This window comes from Chelon labrosus, assembly GCF_963514085.1.
Source record: "Chelon labrosus genome assembly, chromosome: 24".
In the NCBI taxonomy this organism is placed as follows: Eukaryota; Metazoa; Chordata; class Actinopteri; order Mugiliformes; family Mugilidae; genus Chelon; species Chelon labrosus.
In genome coordinates this window covers 6,109,230-6,129,046 of record NC_140357.1, presented here as the reverse complement: position 1 = coordinate 6,129,046, position 19,817 = coordinate 6,109,230, and the positions used below count along the sequence as shown (strand labels likewise).

General features: G+C 41.1%; 1 protein-coding gene across 1 annotated transcript; it reads left to right on the top strand.

Annotated features, from left to right (window-relative positions):
- The first annotated feature begins 693 nt into the window (after positions 1–693).
- On the top strand, positions 694–4,129 carry LOC311509214 (uncharacterized protein). Its single transcript, XM_084574314.1, has 6 exons — positions 694–990; positions 1,288–1,389; positions 1,687–1,817; positions 2,097–2,258; positions 2,505–2,731; positions 3,373–4,129. Exons 1-6 carry the CDS (start codon positions 924–926, stop codon positions 3,473–3,475), a joined length of 792 nt encoding a protein of 263 aa, XP_084430440.1. The 5' UTR covers positions 694–923; the 3' UTR covers positions 3,476–4,129.
- Positions 4,130–19,817: the final 15,688 nt, after the last annotated feature.

The window sequence follows — 19,817 nt, the reverse complement described above, 5'->3', positions numbered from 1 at the left end:
AACAAGATATGTGAATTAAAGGAAGAGACGGAGGAAGCTGCTTTGTCACGGGTGCTATTTCAGGAGTCTATTAGACAGCTAAGGAGCGGCAGATGCTTGTGAGTTCAGGCTTTATGTCCTATATACTGGGTAATTTGACATAATGGTATCCTAAATGAATGCCATTATCATTTTCTGGTCAGTGATAGTGTCATCCTAGCGTAAAGGGACTGACCTTCCACCAGAGGATGCAGGTTTGTTTATTATCCCTCTGCTCCACTTGGATGGGGTCCAAACTCGTGAGCTGGAATTAAAATGAAAGACAAGAAACAACAACCAAAACATATGTATGTATATTATGTTATATTATATTGTTAAATGTTTAATTTAATTAAAAAAATAAATTAAATTAAAATTTGCATCAAGGAAGTAAAAAGAAAACTTGTTTCATATGGAAAAGTGTTAATAAATAGATGTGCAGTCCATCAAGCATGGCCGACCGAGTGATCACGTGACCTGTTCCCCATGGAGATGTGGGGGATGCCTCATTTGCATATTAGGCGCGTGTTGTACGCATGCCGTGACGTTCACCAATCGTTTCCGCGCATGCAACAAACCACGCCTGCGCGGCAACTCGTGTCGCGCGCGCCTCCTCAGCTTCAGTATTGTACTCGCGGCGCAGGCAGCAAACAAAAGTTGTAAGTTTGTCCCCGCTCTTGTCCTCGTCAGGTGTCTTTAATGCGGGGAGCACTTTTCTTGTACATTTACTTAAAGCAAGCGGAGCTGCCGTCTTTGTAAGAAGACACGGAGGCAAACCGGCACCAAGTTATTGTGGAAAAGTTATTGTTCGGCTGCGGCACCCCGTGGGGTTTAAAGTTCGGCTAACAGTAGCGTCACGGGCTACTAGCAGGTAGTTAGCTCCTTAACTTATTAGTGTGCTCGCAATGGCAGCTGTGTGCCAGCCACGACGTGCCTTGGTGGAAATACCCGCACCGCAGCCGAAAATTGCAGGTAAGACTAAAATATGACCGTTTTCTGTTAAAAATATACGCGTAACTTCTGTTCATTGTGCTTGAGGCGCCACTTTGCTACCAGTGCTAATGTTATCACAGCGCGCGCCCCTAGTGTTATCACAATTCAGCCGTCAATTTACAAATATTGGGGGGAAAACTACACACACCACCTCCTAAATTATATCGTGTTTTTATACGTTTAACTGCCCGACGCAAATATTATTGTAGATAATATAAACACAAAATAAATGGTGTCATTTAGGTTTTTAACTTTCTATGTTTTTTTTTTTTGCAGCACGTATCAGAAGGTCCTACTTGGAGATTTTAAGTGCTCGTTTGGCCCCATCTCCTCTTCCAAGGGGGAGAAACACAGCAACAAATAAGCGTGTGCAGTCGTGTAAGTACAAACCAATACTGCAAAACTAAATAAACTAAAAGAAGAAAAAGTAACCTAGAATAGAAATGGAAGTGGGGCTTCTTGGTATGGTATCATAGGGTAACACCTGTTTCCATTTGAATTCAGTGTTAGAACCAGACAGCTAAAATCCATAATCCATACTGACATCCATAAACATGTTTAAACCCCTATTTGCTATTATGTGTGTAACCTACAAGAGCTTCAACCCTTCCAGTGTATGTAGGTTTCCACCCGGGTCTATTGTTATTGCCCTAAATGTATTCCTTTGTTTTGCAGTGGACTTGTCCATCGGCGGGGTGTGGAGAGGAAGGCTAGAGGAGCAGTGCGAGAAGATGGACGACCACCAGACGCCGCTGTCCAAACAGCAGCTCGTGCAGCTAATCAGATCCCTCATCTTAGTTGAACAGGTATTCATCCTGGCACCTGAACAGTGGACTAATGAAATCCGTTAGTAGCGAAGGTAGCAATACAGCAATAAAAATTAACATTCCATTACAGGTTAATGTAATGAAAACAAGTATTGGCAGCAAAATGTAGTTGAAGTATCTCATTAAAGTGCTCAGCCATAGACAGAATTTGGTACCTAGGACATTCAGCATACACATGGAAGATTAACACAGTCTGTGCGTACTCTACTCTCTGCCTCATTTATAATCTAAGCTAAACTATGATGCATTGTATTCTAGAGTCAAGAGCCCAGGATCATGGCTTCAGATCTGAAATATCTTCAGGAAGACCTGCAGCTAAAGAAGACAAATGTTTATAGATCCATTCCGTACTCGCGGTTTGGCTCCAACAGAGACGCACACTGCTACAGAAAGGCATATCCTCACCTGGTGGCATTCAAAGTGAGTATTAGATGTGTCTGACATGTTTGTGTGTATTTGGAAGCGTCCAAATCTACTTGTCTGAGTGTCATATAGAGGGATTGTTGACTCCTGAATCGCATCCCAGCTGCTTGTGTCTAATTGAGCTTTTGTTCACAAGGACATTTTTGTCACATAGACTGAATACTGCTCCACAGGAAACCTCTCTGTGAGCTGAGTGTTTCATTGTTTCGGGCTAATCTGTCACCACCTTATCCTCTCCCTCAGGTTTCATGTCAGGAGTGGGGCCAAGTTCTGCTGAGGAACAAAGAGTGGGAAGCTGTGTTGGAGCACTCGCTGATGGCATGGCGATACACCAGCGAGTTGCCGCAGTGGGACACTGTGAACCATAACGCTCTCCGAGAACAGTGTTACAGCATTTTGGCAGCTCAAAGCATCACCGCTCTCCAGCACTACCGCCCTGAACCCAATAGAGGTCTCGAGCTGCTGAGGAGGTAACACTCAAGCCTTTGATGGCACATAAGCAGTCCTGATACAGTTGGTGTGCAGATGAACACGCAGATCATATTCCCATAGTAATAAAGCAAACGTTTGTGCGGTGTGTTTTTCTTCTTAAATTGCTATTAAGTTGTTTCCTGATGCCTACCCACACCCTGAATCAAACCATTTGTCGTTTCTGACTACTTTTAAAATATATATACAACACGTTTACCCCAGCCTCTTTGCTGATGGGTGGTCAGCCAGTTGATTTAAATATCCAGCTGCTGCAAAGCAACACAGACATCCTACTGGAGTCGCAGCTTGCCATCTGTTGAATGTAAGTTTCCTCTCCTTTTAGGGTTGGTACACCATCCCTGGGATACATAAACTTTACGTATATTATGCTTATCAGGGATTTGACTAATTTAACAACTGTAGTAAGATTTGTACTGCAATGTCTCCTTGTGGACTGTGGTAGCAGCTAAAATAAACTAACAGGTAGCTTCTTTATGAGCTAGGCATTGTAGATGCTAACATTCATTACCTCATAATTTGTTTACATAATCCGCCCCTGAATGACTAGTGCTATTTTATTTGTGATATTGTTTTGGTACAACCTGACTCATGAATGGCTTTTTTGTTTTTCTGTCTCTAGATTGAAGATGGCTCAGCTACATAGCCAGTCCATTGTTCCCTGTATTCAGGAGTTGCATAGGATTATGAGATGTGCTGATGACTCGTCTATGGATACAAAATGAGAACGAGAAGACGTCTAAACACCTGCATGCACCACAGTGGACAGTGTGCTTCAGAAATGACCTAAAAGATTTACGTGTGGTAATGGGCCAAAAACATTTTACAGGGTAGTGTTCGTTTCGAAGAACCACTACAGTATTATTGGGCACAGTAGCAAGTGCAAAATCAGTGCTACAAAAGGCAACCAAAGCCGCCTTCTATATGGTTGAAGATGAAATCAAAACACCTTCTTGTTGCATGACATTCCTCCAGTTAAGGGGGGTGAAAAACAAAAACTAAAGATCTAATGGGGGTGGACATTCAGAGTAATGTCACGTTTAGATGGTGCTAGCAGAAATTTAATTAAAATGTCTGTATATTTTTAGGATGTTGTATAGTTTTGAGTTGTGTGAAATGGCCTTGTTGCTTTATATGGGTATGTACATATGATCTTGTTACAACACTTGAAAGTTTGGCCTTTGTCTTGTCTTTGATTGTAATTATCTGTTTTATATGTGTCTTGTGTGTTTATGTGTGTATATAGAGAATCATCAGTCACTGATTGCACTGTTGCCGTTTGTCCTGAAAACTTGAAGATTTTGATAAAATAGAGCCCTAATTTAAATAAAGTGCTTACTTTAAACTGCAGAAAAGCTTGTTTGTCTGTTATGTATACAGTTACGCCACTCAGGTGTACATATGTTACCTCAGATATCATCTCGGCCCCACCACAAAGAAGCCGTCAGGGTGTCACAAGTATAAGTTCACATCTGCAATTTTCAAGAAAATGTGAGTGAACATGAGCTGCTTCATCTTTTTCATTAAATGCATGTCATCATTTAAATAATGGTGAGTTCTTTGCAGACATGGTGTAGTGGATGCGTGGTAAACCTGTGCCAGCAGTGACATTTTCATGAATATAGATTTCAAGTGAGGCCTGTCTGTTGACGGCTGTGGATAGTGGCTTGGATATTTGATTTGTGCATTGTGGATATTGCCAAGATTTCTAACTGCTCTTTCTCAAAGACAGGCCATTACAGCAGATTTTAGGATTAACTAATCAATGGATTGATCATTTGTCCATCCAGGCAGCGGCTTGCGCTCTGTTCTTTAAGTTACCGTTTTGTATCACTAGGTGGAGCCCATGTCGCACCGTTCTCTTAACATCCAGCGGCAGTCCCTGGAGTCAGGCTTGTGACTTGAGCGGAGAGGAGCTGTGTTAATGTCACTGGTGAAACAGCTGTTGCCATGGCTCTGTGTAGATTGAATATTAAATAATTTTAAATGCTATTTAGGTTTCAAGATAATGAATGGGAGGCTGATGGGGTGAGAGGCTGCTGGCTGACGAGCAGACTTCCCGCTGTTGTGACATTATTTTCCTTTTGGAGGTTAGGACCCCAAGGCTAGGTTGTTATATCTGTACTTTTCGTAAAGGGATATTTTCTAATTTTTATTTCTCTAGTCCTCTGAAATGTAGGATTAACACAATAATTTGTTTTCGTGGTGTTGCATATTGGAGCCTATTAATATCTCAGCCTAGGAGAACCCACTCACTAGATGTATGGTGTTAATTTATTATCTATATGCTTGGGAAGCTTATAACTTACAGTTTTCTAGCCTACATCAAATCCCTCTGAAGTCTTGTTTCTGTCACTATCTTTGTTGCCATTCATTTGAGTCAAACATTACTGCCAGAAGGAATAGTGCCATAGATAATTACCACCGCATCTTCTGTTGTAGAACTTTAGGCATGGCGTGATTTTCACCTGACACTAGTCCTCCAAGCAAATGCTTTTCAAAGCTTCTCTAGAGGCTACTAAGAAGCTATTAGCAAAATCAGAAACTCCAGGTTGTTTGTAGTTATCTGTGATCCAATGCACGGTAGAATAAATATCCTTTTAAAGAGGTCCAAGGCACACCGACGCAGTGTAGAAGTTTAAATGTCTTTATCATGACATGGCTGCGAGATAAAAAAAAACAACTATCAGTGCACTACAGCTCCCCTGTGCCTTGCATGTGTTTTTGAGGTTCGCTCCTGCGCCAAGATCAGAGCGCAACGAGCTACAAAGACAGACCTCCGTGTTTGTTTGCCTGCTCTGCATAGCAGTAAATTCTGTGTTTTACCTCTTCACTGTAAACATCCCAAAGAGTGCTCGAGTAAGCACCCAGTACTTCCTGTCACTAGAGGTTTGTCCAAGAGAGCGCAAAAGTATTTTTTACTCATTACCGTCCAGTTAGCTCCCCACAGTAGATAGTGAAACAGCCATGTAAGCCAATCTCAACCAAATAAATATAATTAATGTAAGATTTATGGAACTGTTCTAAGCATGTGTTAATTAGCTTTAGTTAAATTAGACATGCAGGGTAAAGGATATAGTCTGCTCTTGATAGTACAGTGTGTATATGTAGACGGCTGGCTAAACAAAGATGACATGCGGTCACAGATAATATGGAACATCAGCATAGAGTGTCTGTCTCGTTTCAGCGTTTCACAACACTTGGAATAACCATTTTAGAAGAAGCAGAGAAATTTGACGCAGTTACAACATACTCCAATCAGCCAACATTAAAGCCACTGAAAGATAAAGTGAATAATATTGATTATGTTCCCATTGTAGTACGCGTCAAAGGGGTGGGATGCGTCAGGCAGCAAGTGAAGTTTTAGTTTTTGAAGTTGATGTGTTGGAGGCAGAAAAATGAGCGAGAGTAAAGATCTGAGGGAGAAAGAGTTTGAGGCGTTGACTTGGAATATTTCAATTTAATTGAGAATCTGTATGATGTGCTGGCAAAACAATTCACATCCACGGAGGCCACTCATTACAGAATTTTAAGGGTGTGATATTACAGTCCATGCCTCGATGGGTCGGAGCTATTTTGGTGGCACAACTGGGAGTTACTCAATATAAGGCAGGTGTTTAGTTATGTTGTAGGCTTTAGAGATGGGAGAGGCTGTCACTCCAATGTTGCTGTTGCCACTTTAGTCCTTCAAACAAAACTTGGGAAGCGTGAGGTCAATGAGTGGCATCAGATCAGAAAAGTGTTGCATTGGTTTCCACTTACTGACAATATATTATATCATTTAATTAGAAAAAAAACGCCTCAACAGCCTGGAAATAGCATGTGACATCGCCATATTGTGTTCCAAACTCTATAAGTTACCTAAATGCACTGTTCCATACGTAATTGGCCAGCATAGAGTTGATTACTGGAGACTGAGGAATCCAAAGAAAACATGTGATTGGAGGATCCTTTTGAGCGTATGCAGTAAATGCAGCAGATGTAAGTTATAACACTTCATTATAAAACACCTCAAAACTCAATGCCGTGCACATCACAGATGGATCCCGTTCCCAAGTAATGACTAATTCCCGCTGTTAAAATGTGAGGTTTCCATTGGTGGTTTTTGCAGGGAGCAGAGCTGCTTTTCATTCAGCTATCTAATAAGGTGCTGATTTACACCTGGGATGCCAGGTGAGTGTAATTAACGCTAATTAACTAGCTGTGAGGATAGAAAACCAGCAGCACTCGGTCCCAAGGAGTCACAGAAAGGGGCTCGGTGTCTGTACATGACTTGAATAGTCTTACGTAGCTAAATCCCCTCCCCTCACAGACATCTGTACTGCCATTCAAACATCTGTCGCTTCACCTTGTGCGCACAGAGCTGAAAGAAAGTGAAAGAGAACACTTTGAGAGCATGTATCTGGAATTTCAATGATAAATCCAAAGACCAGAGTAGGTACCAAGGACACTGATAAGAACAGCAAGGACAAAACTTGCTGTCACAGTGCTGGAGATGCCCTTTATATTGTTAAAGTTTAATATTGTATAAGAGTGGGCTCCTTGTACAGAATAACCATTGCTTTGCTTCAAATTAGGACAACTGTGACCTCGTTATTCCTGTTATTTCAAGCCTTAAAGTATACAGCGTACTGCACATATAATACAATATACTTCTAATTATTACTTGGTAAAGAAATACCACTGATTACCACAATTACATAGAAAAACGCTTTTGATTTGGTAACTATTCATTGCTGTGTGAAAAGGTTTAAAGCAGCGGGGCTATAGCTGTAGCTGAATAGCGATTCCTCGGGAATTAATTTGCATTTGTTCTGCGTCCTAGGTCTAAATTAGCCAACACTTTGACAGGTCGAGGGAGGAGAAGCTCAGGTAATGACATTAATGATGGTTTCATTTCATTAAAGTAGGCCGTGCTAAAGGGCTAAATGCATTTAATAACCTAAAGTTTAGAGTTAGAGTTTGCAGCTTTTGAAAAAAAATAAAAATAACGTGGAAAAAGATCTTTTTGTGTTTTGTTACACACTGTATATCATACTAGTTTTTAATTTTGACTGGGATTTTGTTAATTCTTGATCTTGGTATTCTTGACTGTGAGATACTGCGAGATTTGTTTGACAAAGTCAGTACACCGAGCGAGCGGTCGGCCATTTTCCGGTGTCTGGCTGTCAGTGAGCATCTGTCGACCCCAGTTTTTTATGTCCTGTCCTGCGCCATGGGCTCTCGCTTTTCAGCCTGTTGAATCATCGGTTTGTAGCTCTTCTTAACCCCTCCAGCCTACCATGCCACCTACCGCTGATGGACGGTCTCACGCAGATGCATTGTCGTCTTTGTGGTGTGTTCAAGTGCCACTTTTTGGTCCAGACAGAGGCGACGTGAGGTGACATCGCATTGTGCCTTTGTTACCGGTAGTCCTTTGATGTTGGTTTGGTGTGTCTTTTCCTCAAGTGGAACTTGAGTTCTGATAGTGTGCTTCTAAAGACTGGCTATGTTTTTATGTTCCACAATGTTCATAGAGCCATTTTTTATATATTTTTCAGCTGCAGGCACCATCATCATTAACTCCTCCTTTTCCTGTGTGGATTGACATATGACGAAATCATGTGCATGAAGAGGAATCAAGCAGAATTTGTATGCATTCTGACTATTACTAGTACTTGAGCATAGCTGATGTGAAGCATTTAATCCTGTGGAAGTTATATGTGCAGATTTACACAATTTAGATTCTTATTTTTATGTCAATGGATTTGCTACATTCAGACAGAGAGAGGCTAGCTCCTTCCCTCCTGTTTTCATTTAGTTTGTTTGGTAAGCTAAACTTATTAGCAGCTGGCGATAGTTCATCAGTCATCCAGGCTCTATAACTCGCAGCAAGCAAGTGAATGAGCAGTTTTCCCCCCAGAATCCAAACTATTCCTTTAATCAAGTCACAGTTACTTTAATATCAACAATATCTTGACTGCACAATAAAATAATCATTTTTTTTTCTGATCTCTTCCTCTGGGGCTGCAGCGTGTCATCCAAATTTCAGGATTAACATGCAAATGTAATCAGCGGCCTTTCCGCCAACCGCACTTCAAAGCGGCACAATCGAGCACTTAAATCACATTTTCTTTTTTTCTTTTTTTTTGAAACCAATATGTCAAAATTTATTCCATTGTTATTTAAATCTTTGGTGTCAAATGTTTTATTTTTTTTTTTTTTAGCAAGGATAAAATATTCCATTTATTCTTTAACAGTGCATATTTCCAGTGAGCCAGCCCAGTATTCTTTGGCTCAGAGCATTTTTTTTCAGGCACAGAAGCAATTTGAGTGGTGACCAAAGGTCGGGAGAAAAGAGTGAGCTCTATCAAATCCTGCAAACTAGTTCACTTGGAATCGAAATCCGCAGTAATTTATAGTTTTAAGAAGCGATCTGCTACGGTATATTAAATAGTTTTTCTGGTATTTCACTTTTACAACAAGATATAACATGACCAAGGAAGAGATTAATTACACACAACAGAAGTCGGTGGCCTTATGTGGACCAAAAATTGGACTTCAGTGGTTACTTGGCATATTTTTACAACTTGGATATTTACGTGACTTGAACACTGAGCATTTTTTAAATGTCTCTGACTCCTGACAAAGACTGAGCATCATTTGGCAGGATGTGTTTCAGAGAGAATAAACGACCACGTAATGGCACTGTCAGAACCGATCACGTCAAGCCGTTTTAGATGACTCTAAAATGTTTGGCTCCCAAGTCTAGCCTCTCAGATGCAAATGTTTAAAATGCAGGTTGATTTTGCGCGGCCCTCAGGTCAATAGAAGCAGGTGCTCATGAATAAAGAGGATGTTAAATATGCGTGAAGTTATTAATTACAAGCCTGATATTTTTACAAGGTGCTTGTGTATTTTGCCTTTGCCAGTTGGGCACGGCTGTCAATACATTTCTTCTTCTTGTGGTTTCTGTGCTGCACCTCCTCTCTCTGTCACCTCTCCCAAGGTGGCCAAGTTTCCTAGAAGTTAAAATGTGACAACAGTTGTCCCAAGTTCTCTCGTTTTGCCTTGGCACAAACTATTATTATTATTATTCATATTGGTATATTTAAATATCATGCAGGGCTGGTCAGCAAGCAGCATTTGTTATGTGCCTGGAGCGAAAATGATAAGATGAAGATGCAAATGCACGGTGACACATTCAAAGCAGTTGCATAAATGAATTAAAGGATTGGGTCAGTTTTCCACTGACCTTTACTTAAGTCATCCAACAAAGTTTGTAGCATTCTTTTACCAACTATATTCTCATGCATGTTTTATTGCACTTTAGCTGTGACATTTCTTTTAAATAACTGTGAGGGCTAAGGTGAAGTCAATACATGCAAACACGAATGGCCCTTTTTTGACTTGAGAGCAATTGCGACAGTTTTATTTCTGGTGGCTGTGTTGTAAATCATTCAGCGTCTGACAGGGTGAAGAGGAGGGAGGAGAAAATTGAGTACTGGCTAGACGGTGGGCTGTGAGAGCTGGAAATCTCAGCGGCTGGCGTTCATCAGCACACTATGAAATGTAAGATGGTGATTTGGTGAAATGGTGGAGTAGGAAATATCCTGATTATGGCCTAAAGGTAGAGACACACCAAAACCGACATCAGAGAACTAATAGCAACAACGGTCATGCTGCCTGCACTTAAACGCTCCTCAACAGGTAGCTGTCACGTATGTTCTGCTCGTCCCGTAAAGTGGAAGAGCTACTAGTTGTTGTACAAAGTAGCTTGGTATGTCACAGCCCTTAGGATTGTAACCTTTGGTCTCTGAAAGTATACTTTGAACCATGCAGTCTGGTTAATGACTCACTGCTGTCTTGATTAAATGAGCTGACACATGGCTGATGTCCCAAATAACTTTTTTAACCACAAAGGAGAGGAGTTAAGACAAAAAAATGCCCCAAACCTATCTTCTTATTTATGACTTTGAAACACAACTGTGAGCGTGGTTGGTGTCCTTACTGATTAAATCACTGCACGTCACATTGGCTATTTTTATTTAAATTCAGCCGCAGTGGAAGCTGCCTAATTGCCCCTTTTAAATAAAGTTAAACTCAGTGAGAAAAGTTTGAACTCAAGCTGCTTTCAGGCAAACAGGGTGCATAAATAAGGAACAGTGTCAGAGAACACATCAAAAAACACATCTAAATTCCTACTGCCATCACCCTGTGAGATTACCCAGAACATTGCTGTAATAGTAGCCAGACAGGTGAGCATCTGGGTTCACTGTGTTCTTACATAATGTTGTGTATGTGGTTGGAAGGCAACAGCCGTAGATTGTGTAATAATGGGTGGCGGGGTCTTAAAATGACAGAGGCGAGCTACTGACCAGCCCTGAGGGACGCCATCCCAGGGTCATATGTCGTTAGCTCAGTCTGAATTGGTGACAGACTACGGGACAGGCAAGCAGCGGGGACAGCGATGCTGTTTTCATGGCTGAGTGGAAATCGCTCGCGGCCATCGCCTGTCCTCACTTTCCCTCTTTCCATGGGAATAAACTCCATGCAGGCAGCGTCAGACAGCCAGAAGATGCACCCCACTGCCTCAGCTGTGCTGCCAGATGCACACTGAGAACACATATACATTATTTTGGCAAGCTCAAGTTGTTGTATGGGAATATCAAAAAGCTGGCAGTATTAATTTAATACTGAACATAAAAATGATCAGTGTTTCCCTGAGCCTGCTTCCCTTAAAGTTCATTAAATGCACTCCTCATGTAGAAAATGCTTTCAGTTCAAGTGATTAAGTAAATTCAGGTGAACCTATTTATACATAACTTAATAAAGACGCCACAAACACTACACATGGAGATGGAGCCTACACGTGTCGTCCATCTTCCTCAGTCATAGCGACGATCCTGTTTAAATTTAGAATCATGAGTCACTCTGATAGGCGTGAAAGATCTGGAGTGAAAGCTAAATTACTGCCACAGAACCTGAACACAGAAGTGCTGATGGTGCTGAAAGTAGAACACAAAAGTAGAGAGCTGTCAAGCTATAAAATTACACAGCGAGCTGGGTGAAAAGATGATTACGGGCAATTATGCAGCCGCAAATGCCCTCTAAGGGGAGACCTTCTGCATTTCAGAGGTTAGCTGGAATGGACATACAAATAGCAAACCTAGCCGAGCATCTGCTTTGTTTGTTCATGACAACTGCCGATGTGTCTCATGCGAATTCAATAACCTGCGCCTGGTGAAAACTATATATTAGGTAACATTAAGAGTTAATTCAGCCCTAAGCACTTGGGTAATTTCTTCTGGGTGCTTGCAGAATACTAATATACAGTGTATTGTGTATTTTATCATAAAACGGTGAATCATAATCAAGAAGGAGCTTGTGTGGTTACAGTAAAAGGCTTGGACATCACTGAGCACTATAAGTACAGTTCTGATGCATGCATTCGGTCTTGTAAGCCTTTTTGGATTGGGATTAAGCTCCCTATCTGTAGTCCTCTATACGAGAAAATTCTTACTGGAATCATGAAGTATAGTGATCACTTCCACTTTGCCTAAAAATACACGTAAAATATGCACAATTTCTCATAAATTGTGTGTGTTTTTCAAGGTTTAATGGCCGAGACAGCATCATTATACGTAGCAAATGTCCAAGTGGTTTGCAAAGTGGGCCTGGGACTGGAGGGTCACCGGTTCAAATCCCAGGACTGATGGGAAGAAGTGTTCAGTGGTGTAGTGAATGAGCTTTCCTTTGGCATCTGTTGCTGAGCTCCCCCAGGCGATGCATGTGACTGCCCCCTGCTCTGAGTATACTCACAACCCTTGTGTGCGTGTGTGTGTGTGTACAAATGGATGGGTTGAACTGTGCATGTGTGTCAGGCATATAGAGGAGTAAATTACTTCCTTTCTTTCAATTTAATGTGGAAATCAAATTCAACTGAAACATTACAGCCTATATTACATTCTTCTTCTATTAGAGATGAATAAATTAACTTGAGTTCATGGATAAGCTATAAATAAAGACTGACTCTATGTTGAAAAAGATAACGGAAGTTGAAATACAGCAGGCACAACATAAATGATCAGGATTCAGAACCGCACGTAGGGCCTGCTGTTTCAGCACCAATCGATCGGACAGCAACCGCTATGGATAGATTGTCATTTAGTCAATGTCATGTTTTGTGAGAGCTTGAAATCAGTGCAACGTGAACGTGGAAAATATGGCCCCAACTCAGCTGCCAGTTCCTGTTAGCGCACGCTTGGACTTGTGCTTAATTATTTAGCAAGTTGAATTCTCAAGGAAGCAGAACATTAATTTAACAAATGTATGACAAAAAATGTCCCCCAGAATACCAACCAGAGGTGGACTCGGGCAAAATATTTGTCTTGTCGCTCGTGTAGTTATTAATAACCTGGATGTAAACTTTGACTTGGCATGCAACCGAGAGGTGAGTGCTTTTAAAGTGAATGTGTAGTCCTCAGGGGGTCTTCCATGACAGAAATGGCCACTCCAAATAAACTTGATTGCAGAGGCATCACCTTGAGTAGGATCTATGCTTGTCACTGATTTTTATTCGAAATGTTAACTTGTACATTGCTTTAAAGGGAGTTGTGTAGCTTGCATTCATTTGTAGGCAGGGTACAGTTTTTCTCCAGAACTTCGGCATTGTGTGAGAGTCATACGCACAATGTTCTGATCAAGATGTACCTGGCAGAACACAGTCCGATCTCCAAGTTAATTAAAACGTGGTATTATTACTACGGTGTCTCTCAGTATATTAGCTGTGAAATAAGTTCCAAAAGCCGTTTGAGTGTGTCCATTTGCAATATAAGGAGATAAATTATTTATTTTATCAGCGTCCACCCTTTTAAACTTTTAACACTTTGAGAATTCGTGTCATTTCAAAGGGGCCACACGAGCAAGACGGAAAAAAAAAGAAAAGCATGAACGTCCACATTTTGTCCATCTCCAACTGCACCTTTCATGTTCTCAAACGGATTCTGTGTTTCAGCCCTCCCTGCACGCCAGTCTTCCTTCCCAGACAGGAAGTCATTACAGGGGCTCTCACCCCATCACAGATGGCCATTTAACACATCGCTGGCAACTGCAAATGAACCAGGAGTAGCAGACGCTTGACTAGACCCGGCCGACTTTGCACAAATGTTTATCTCTCACTCACCTGCTGTGCTGGGATTGAAGGTGCATTTCAACCTTGGCTCCGTTTTTACTTTATTTATTTCATTCTATTTGTTTGTCACAGGGAGCACTCCATTTAAATTCTGCCAGGTTGTTCACAGTTTTTCTATTTTTTTAGTTCTGCAACCTTGCCGAACAAACGTGGTGAAGCTACGATTGGAACTTCTTCCATTTGTTTCTTGTTTTTCTTTGAGGAGCTGGGGAAGGAGCTGATGCACGACAGGCATTTTTTCTTTAATCTCCTCCTACTGCCCCGTTGAAGTTTGTAACAGCCATATTTGCTCTGTCAAGCTGCCTTAGCCTTTTGCTGCATTTGGAGTTCCACTGGTGATAAAACAGATAAAGCCTTCTTGACAAGTTAAAAATGAGAAAGCAATTGTGGCTGACACCCTTGAGACAGCCGTCCTCTCTCTCTCTCTCTCTCTCTCTCTCTCTCTCATTCTCTGAGTCTCTTCCTCCTTCTCTCGCTCTGTGTCCTGTTTGCTCGACTTGTTCTCTGCAAATGCCTTGCGTGTTATTTACAATCTCCCTTCTGAGTAAAATATTAACAAACACACCTCTCGAGGACGTTTGCAAATGCTGAGCGATACAACTGTAGCCGGGCTATTAACGGAGGAGAGCCTGAGAAGTGAGGGATGTAAACACAGGGCCTATTCATTAGTCCCTTCCTATTATTCCACCGCTTTGCATTTAATACAGTATATTCACTTTCCCTTTAATGACATACATATATATATATATATATATATATATTTGACAACCATACCTTTGCGTATGTAAGGGTATGAAGAATGTAGAAAGGGAACTGATTTGAGCATGTGTTCGCGTGAGTCAGGGAATGTAAGGACCAAGTGTGTGTAAAAAATTCACATGAGAGAGGGGGAAAGAGGGGGGTGATAGAGCAGTGCTGGCAAGGCCAGGTGTCTAAATCACGTTTTGGAATGGACCCTCGGTGTGGCGATTGGCTGTCACAGCCACAGATGGAGGACGGCGCCCACAGGAAAAGGATAAACTGTCTGATAAGCGTGCGGTGAGGTACAGGGCTTCAGCTGGCAGACAGGCTCTTGAGAGAGAAGAAGGTGGTGGGGGGAGAAAGGTAAGAAGATGGGAACAGAAAAGGAAAACGAGTCAAGAGGGAACAGGCAACAGATGAATCTCCATCTGTGTTCGGAGGCGAGCAGGGACAGTAGTGAGAAAACATGCCAAACGACCACTGACGTGCTCTTGTGGGTTTACCTCTCTGAAGGAACACTTAAGTGCGTTTTGCTATTCCTGTTTTCTGCAGAGGGAGGAGCGCCACACGCTTATGTAATAATGAGCCGGAATGAGTGGCATCAATCAGCTGCTTCACAAATGCAGAGCAATACAGCTGCTACAATGAGACAACATGAGTGCATTCAAGCATCAGTAGCTCCCTGTCTTACTGTAGCGTACTGTATTTGCATGCTCCATTAGGGAACACAAACAAGCATCTGCATGCAAGCATATGTATGAAGAAACGCCAGCTCCAACTCCACTGACCATCCTTTAAATCTCACGCAGTCTTGCACGGTGTATCAAGAGATTGGTGGTAAAACGTAGCTTTAAACAAACATAATATCCCTTCAGTAATACAAAGGGATCTGTGAATGAATCCAAATACAAATACCTCCCAGATTGACAGAGTCCTATTTTTTATTCCCACAGCCTGTTTTGGGTTAAGTGGCTTTTCTGCCTAAAACCAAGCTGTATGCAGTTGGCACTTGGAAAATAGTGCTTATCTAGTGATGTGGGTGTTTATTTGTAATGTACCATGAATTATAGACCCACCTATTATTAATGCGTTGGACCTCAAGTGGGTTGAGTAAAATAAAAGAAGAAATAATATAATACCCTCACTATAGAATGAGTGTATGTGTTTTTCCTCTCTCAGCCTTTTTAGAGAGCTTTTTTACCAAACATTTATTGAGGTCACTTGGTATCAAAGCGAACAATGGGGATACATTTGTTTTGTCTGTGTGGAATCTTTAATCGGCTGTAAAACTGGGACCATCATTTAATGAAATACCAGCGTATAGGTGAATCCACCTATTTAGTGGTTCCACACACATCTTGACATTAAAAATAACTTAAATGGAAAAGAAATTACAATATATTTAAGTCTCATTTAGAGTGCGTTCCTTTAGTTTGGAGGACACAGATAAATACAAAAATAAATACATTGCTACATGCATATGCAAACACATTTAAAATTAAGCAATTGATCTCTTTTGGGGACTTTTTATTGCATTAAATGTATTTATTGAGTCTTATTTTTTATGGCAGTTTCTTTTGTTTGTATCACACAATCGATCTCCTCACATCCCATTTGCTACTGAACTTGTGACTTCAAGCTGCAGGATACGTGACCCGTCATTTGTTTGATTGATAGCTAGCAAGTCTTGTTCTTAAAAATGCTGCCAGTTCCTGTTTGGTGTTTGGCAACTGTACGCAGCATTACCAGCTTTGACTCTCGCTAGCATAATGTTAGCTTTCTGGCTCATTGCTGAACTTAATGTTTCTAGGGTTGTGGGGCATTAGAAATCTATGGAATGATAATGAGTGGTCCAGCTTTTTTATCATACCCAAGGGTGTTGCCCTGACTGAGTTATGGATTGTGAAAAACTTCAGTTTTTGTTTGCAAAACCTATGAGAATATAAATTAACATTTTATTACATAAGCGAAGGCAAACTCCTGCCTGTGGCTCGTTGTCTATTAATTCATGGTAACAGATGCCTTGTTGGTCATAACCCCTTACATTTTACTTACGCATACAATCTAACGATAGTACTGTGCAGGGTATGTATGTATGTATGCAGTTTACATACATCTTACTGCTGAACCAATTCCTACGGCTTTATCTTTATCTGAGCTGGTGTTTCTGCTTGCACTTTATTGAATCTTCATTCCAGCAATTGCCTAAAAATACATTTGAAACTTTACAAAATAAATTACAACCCGAGAATGTAAGTACTTTGTGCTAGTTAGAAAACCAGGGACAAATATGTACATTGCTGAAAGGAGAAGTATCATCAAAGAGAGGTTAGGGGGTGACGGACGTCTCCAAAAAGACCTGAGCATCAGCAAATATTCTCTACCTTCATCTTATTCTATTAAGATGAAGGCTCTCCTGTTTTGATCAGGATGGTTTAGCTCAGAAAAAAAAAAAAAAATAAAGTTATTTAAAGAGGGGTCCTAATATCAACACAGCAGGAAGTTAGAGGGAGAGTTGTGGTGTTAACAGGCTCGTCATCGACTCTAAAGTGGGAAGAAGGAAGAGACGAGTAAGATCGTATCTGGGGTGTAAATAAGGAGTCAGGTCAGACTTCTATTGGCAATTATGATTTGGAGATACTGGGTGGCAGCTACTTTATGTCCCTTTTGGCAAAAGGAACTGCAAACATGTAATATAAGGGTTAGAAGAATTCACATTCGATTTGCACAAAGTGTTACAAAGACATATTCAAAGACATATTTTCTATGTTTCTAATGTCCAGCATTGAATGTATTTTCTTCCTTACATAATATTGCAGCATTTCCTGCCACATGTCCACCACAGGGACCAAAACAGGAACCCACACGCCAAAAGCAGTACAGCTCTAAATACTGTCGGTCCCCACAGGTTACCTTTAAATGTTCTATTGTGAGTGCAGCATATATCACAGCAGCCAACAGTCATAGCGGTAGTGGCGTAGTCAGCAGAGTGCACGGCAGTCAGAGCAGCAGAGAAAATTGAAAGGAGCAGCATTTACGTCTGCAAACTTAAATGCAATATGGTGAGTCAGAGAAGTGACCCTCGGCTGAATCCAGATTTTCATGACTTGCTAACAAAATCAACACATTGCAGAGCTATGGAAATTAAACAAACATCGATAAACCTAAAGGAATATAACACTTGGCCCCGCTGGATTTGTCAAGACACAAATACATATCAAAATCCACTCCTAATCAGATCTGCCTTCTGTGCTAAAAATGTGTTGCTTAAGGGGCTTTTTTGTATGTGCAGTACTAGTACAAATCCTCTTCAAGCATAATACTCTGTGCTAACTCACATGGCGACTCCAATGACATATTCATTATTCCGCTGCTGTTGCTTCTAAGCAGGGAGTTTAGGTTTAAGTGTTCAAAAGCAGGCGTCACTAAATCTGAGCTAGCCCTGAACACCAATTGGCTCAAATTGCATGTTTAAGTACGAGTTGACTTTCTTTTTTATTCTGTCTCAATAGCAGCTAAATGTCTCATTCCAAAATAGCAGGTTCAATCAGGAAAATTGCCTCATTCACCAATTTCCACCTCCTCTGCTCTTATGAACTCTTTCCTAGTCTTTCTCAAACTGAATTGTCTACCTACAGTGCATATTTGTTAGGAGGCAGAATTGAATGTACCAGTAGGAAGCACCAACATGGACGGAACCCCATATGTGGCGTCCTCTCAATAGGGCGAGATCTTTGAGTTGCTGCAGTGTTTGGAGTCGAGGTGCATTTGGGAAGGTGGGAATAATTAAAGTCAAGCTTCTAGTGTTCCAGGATATGTTCAGTAATGTATTTTGGTTTGAGTTTTCAAACTCATTAGAAAAAATGAATGGAAATTGCAAAAATGTATACAACTTGTAAATTGTATGTTTGGCGAGCGTTGTTGTTGTGATGTATTTGCTGTGTACATTGAAAACATTGCTTTTCTTTGTTTCTGGGCAGCATTAAATAGATATTTTTCCAATTTTTCTATGACTAGCTGATGCACTAATGATAAAGGAAAGCTTTGATGTTGCAGATCAAGTTGAAAACAAAAGAAGTAAAAATAGCCAGCAGTTACTCCCAAACCCCCAATCCATACCTGATTCAGAAGGCTGGCAGTTTTCTTGAGGTTGCAATCTTTCATTTTCACAAAATACCAGCAAGGCATCCATCCGCAGCTTTATTGTGGAGGGATGAAGGGTTTTCTTCTCCTTTTTTAACTCCAGCTGTACATATTGATAGCAGACAGTTAGACACTGCTCACAGTGCCGCAGTCTGGACACTCATTCCAGCATCCCTTGGCTATATTGTATGTCAGAAGATAGGATGTGCAATATTCTCAGACCAAGAAATGAATCCACAGAGAGTTCTTTGTGGCTTGTCCAGATAATCCTTTTGGTCAAAGAAAAAGAAACCTTCCGCTTTTCGCTTCAGGCGTCGGGGGGGATTCTCAGAGGAGGCTGTTTTCATTTCAATTGTGGTCTGTACTTGTGGCGTCTGTTTACCATGCTGCGATCCAGTTTAGCGATATGGGATGAATGGATGAGTAGCTGAAGTACAGAAGGCACTTGAGGTAAATCGTCAAAGAATCTGTTCCAAGTATAAACTTTTTTTTTAATTAGTTCAGTTGATGTAGGGAAAAGAAATGAAAGGAACTTATGTCAAGTATTCCCTCCACAATTTACTATCCAGGGACGAGTAAATATCTGTTTTATTATTCAAGCTCCCTCGAGCTATCAACATCCAAACCACAAAGATTTAAAGAGAAAAAAAAAATTGACTGATGCGATCTGAATGCTAAACAAAACTGAAATAATTTCCTTATCCACGTGTCTTTGTGCATGTGTGTGAGTTTGTGCTCATGGGCACACATATAGGCATGTTTGTGTGTGACAAGGCACTGAGTCGCTCCCACTGCTCGAAGCCCCTCCAGGCGCCGGGGAGCATCTGCAGCCCTCTCTTTTCCATATGCCCCGCGCCGCTCAGTCTCTCTCAATCATTAATTCAGGGTGATTATGAATTAACAAGCCACCATCAGTCTTTTCCCGGTCAGATCGGCCTGATTTTCCTTCATTTTGCTTCATTTATGATTTCAGCAATTGAAGAAAGCTTCTAATGTGCACAAAGCTGCCT

Bases quoted from the DNA above. Each gene is read 5' to 3' on its own strand.
- LOC311509214 (XM_084574314.1), top strand. From the start codon at position 924: ATGGCAGCTGTGTGCCAGCCACGACGTGCCTTGGTGGAAATACCCGCA. The intron at 991-1,287 runs GTAAGACTAAAA...TTTTTTTTGCAG, and splicing joins ACCGCAGCCGAAAATTGCAG to CACGTATCAGAAGGTCCTAC. The intron at 1,818-2,096 runs GTATTCATCCTG...ATTGTATTCTAG, and splicing joins CCCTCATCTTAGTTGAACAG to AGTCAAGAGCCCAGGATCAT.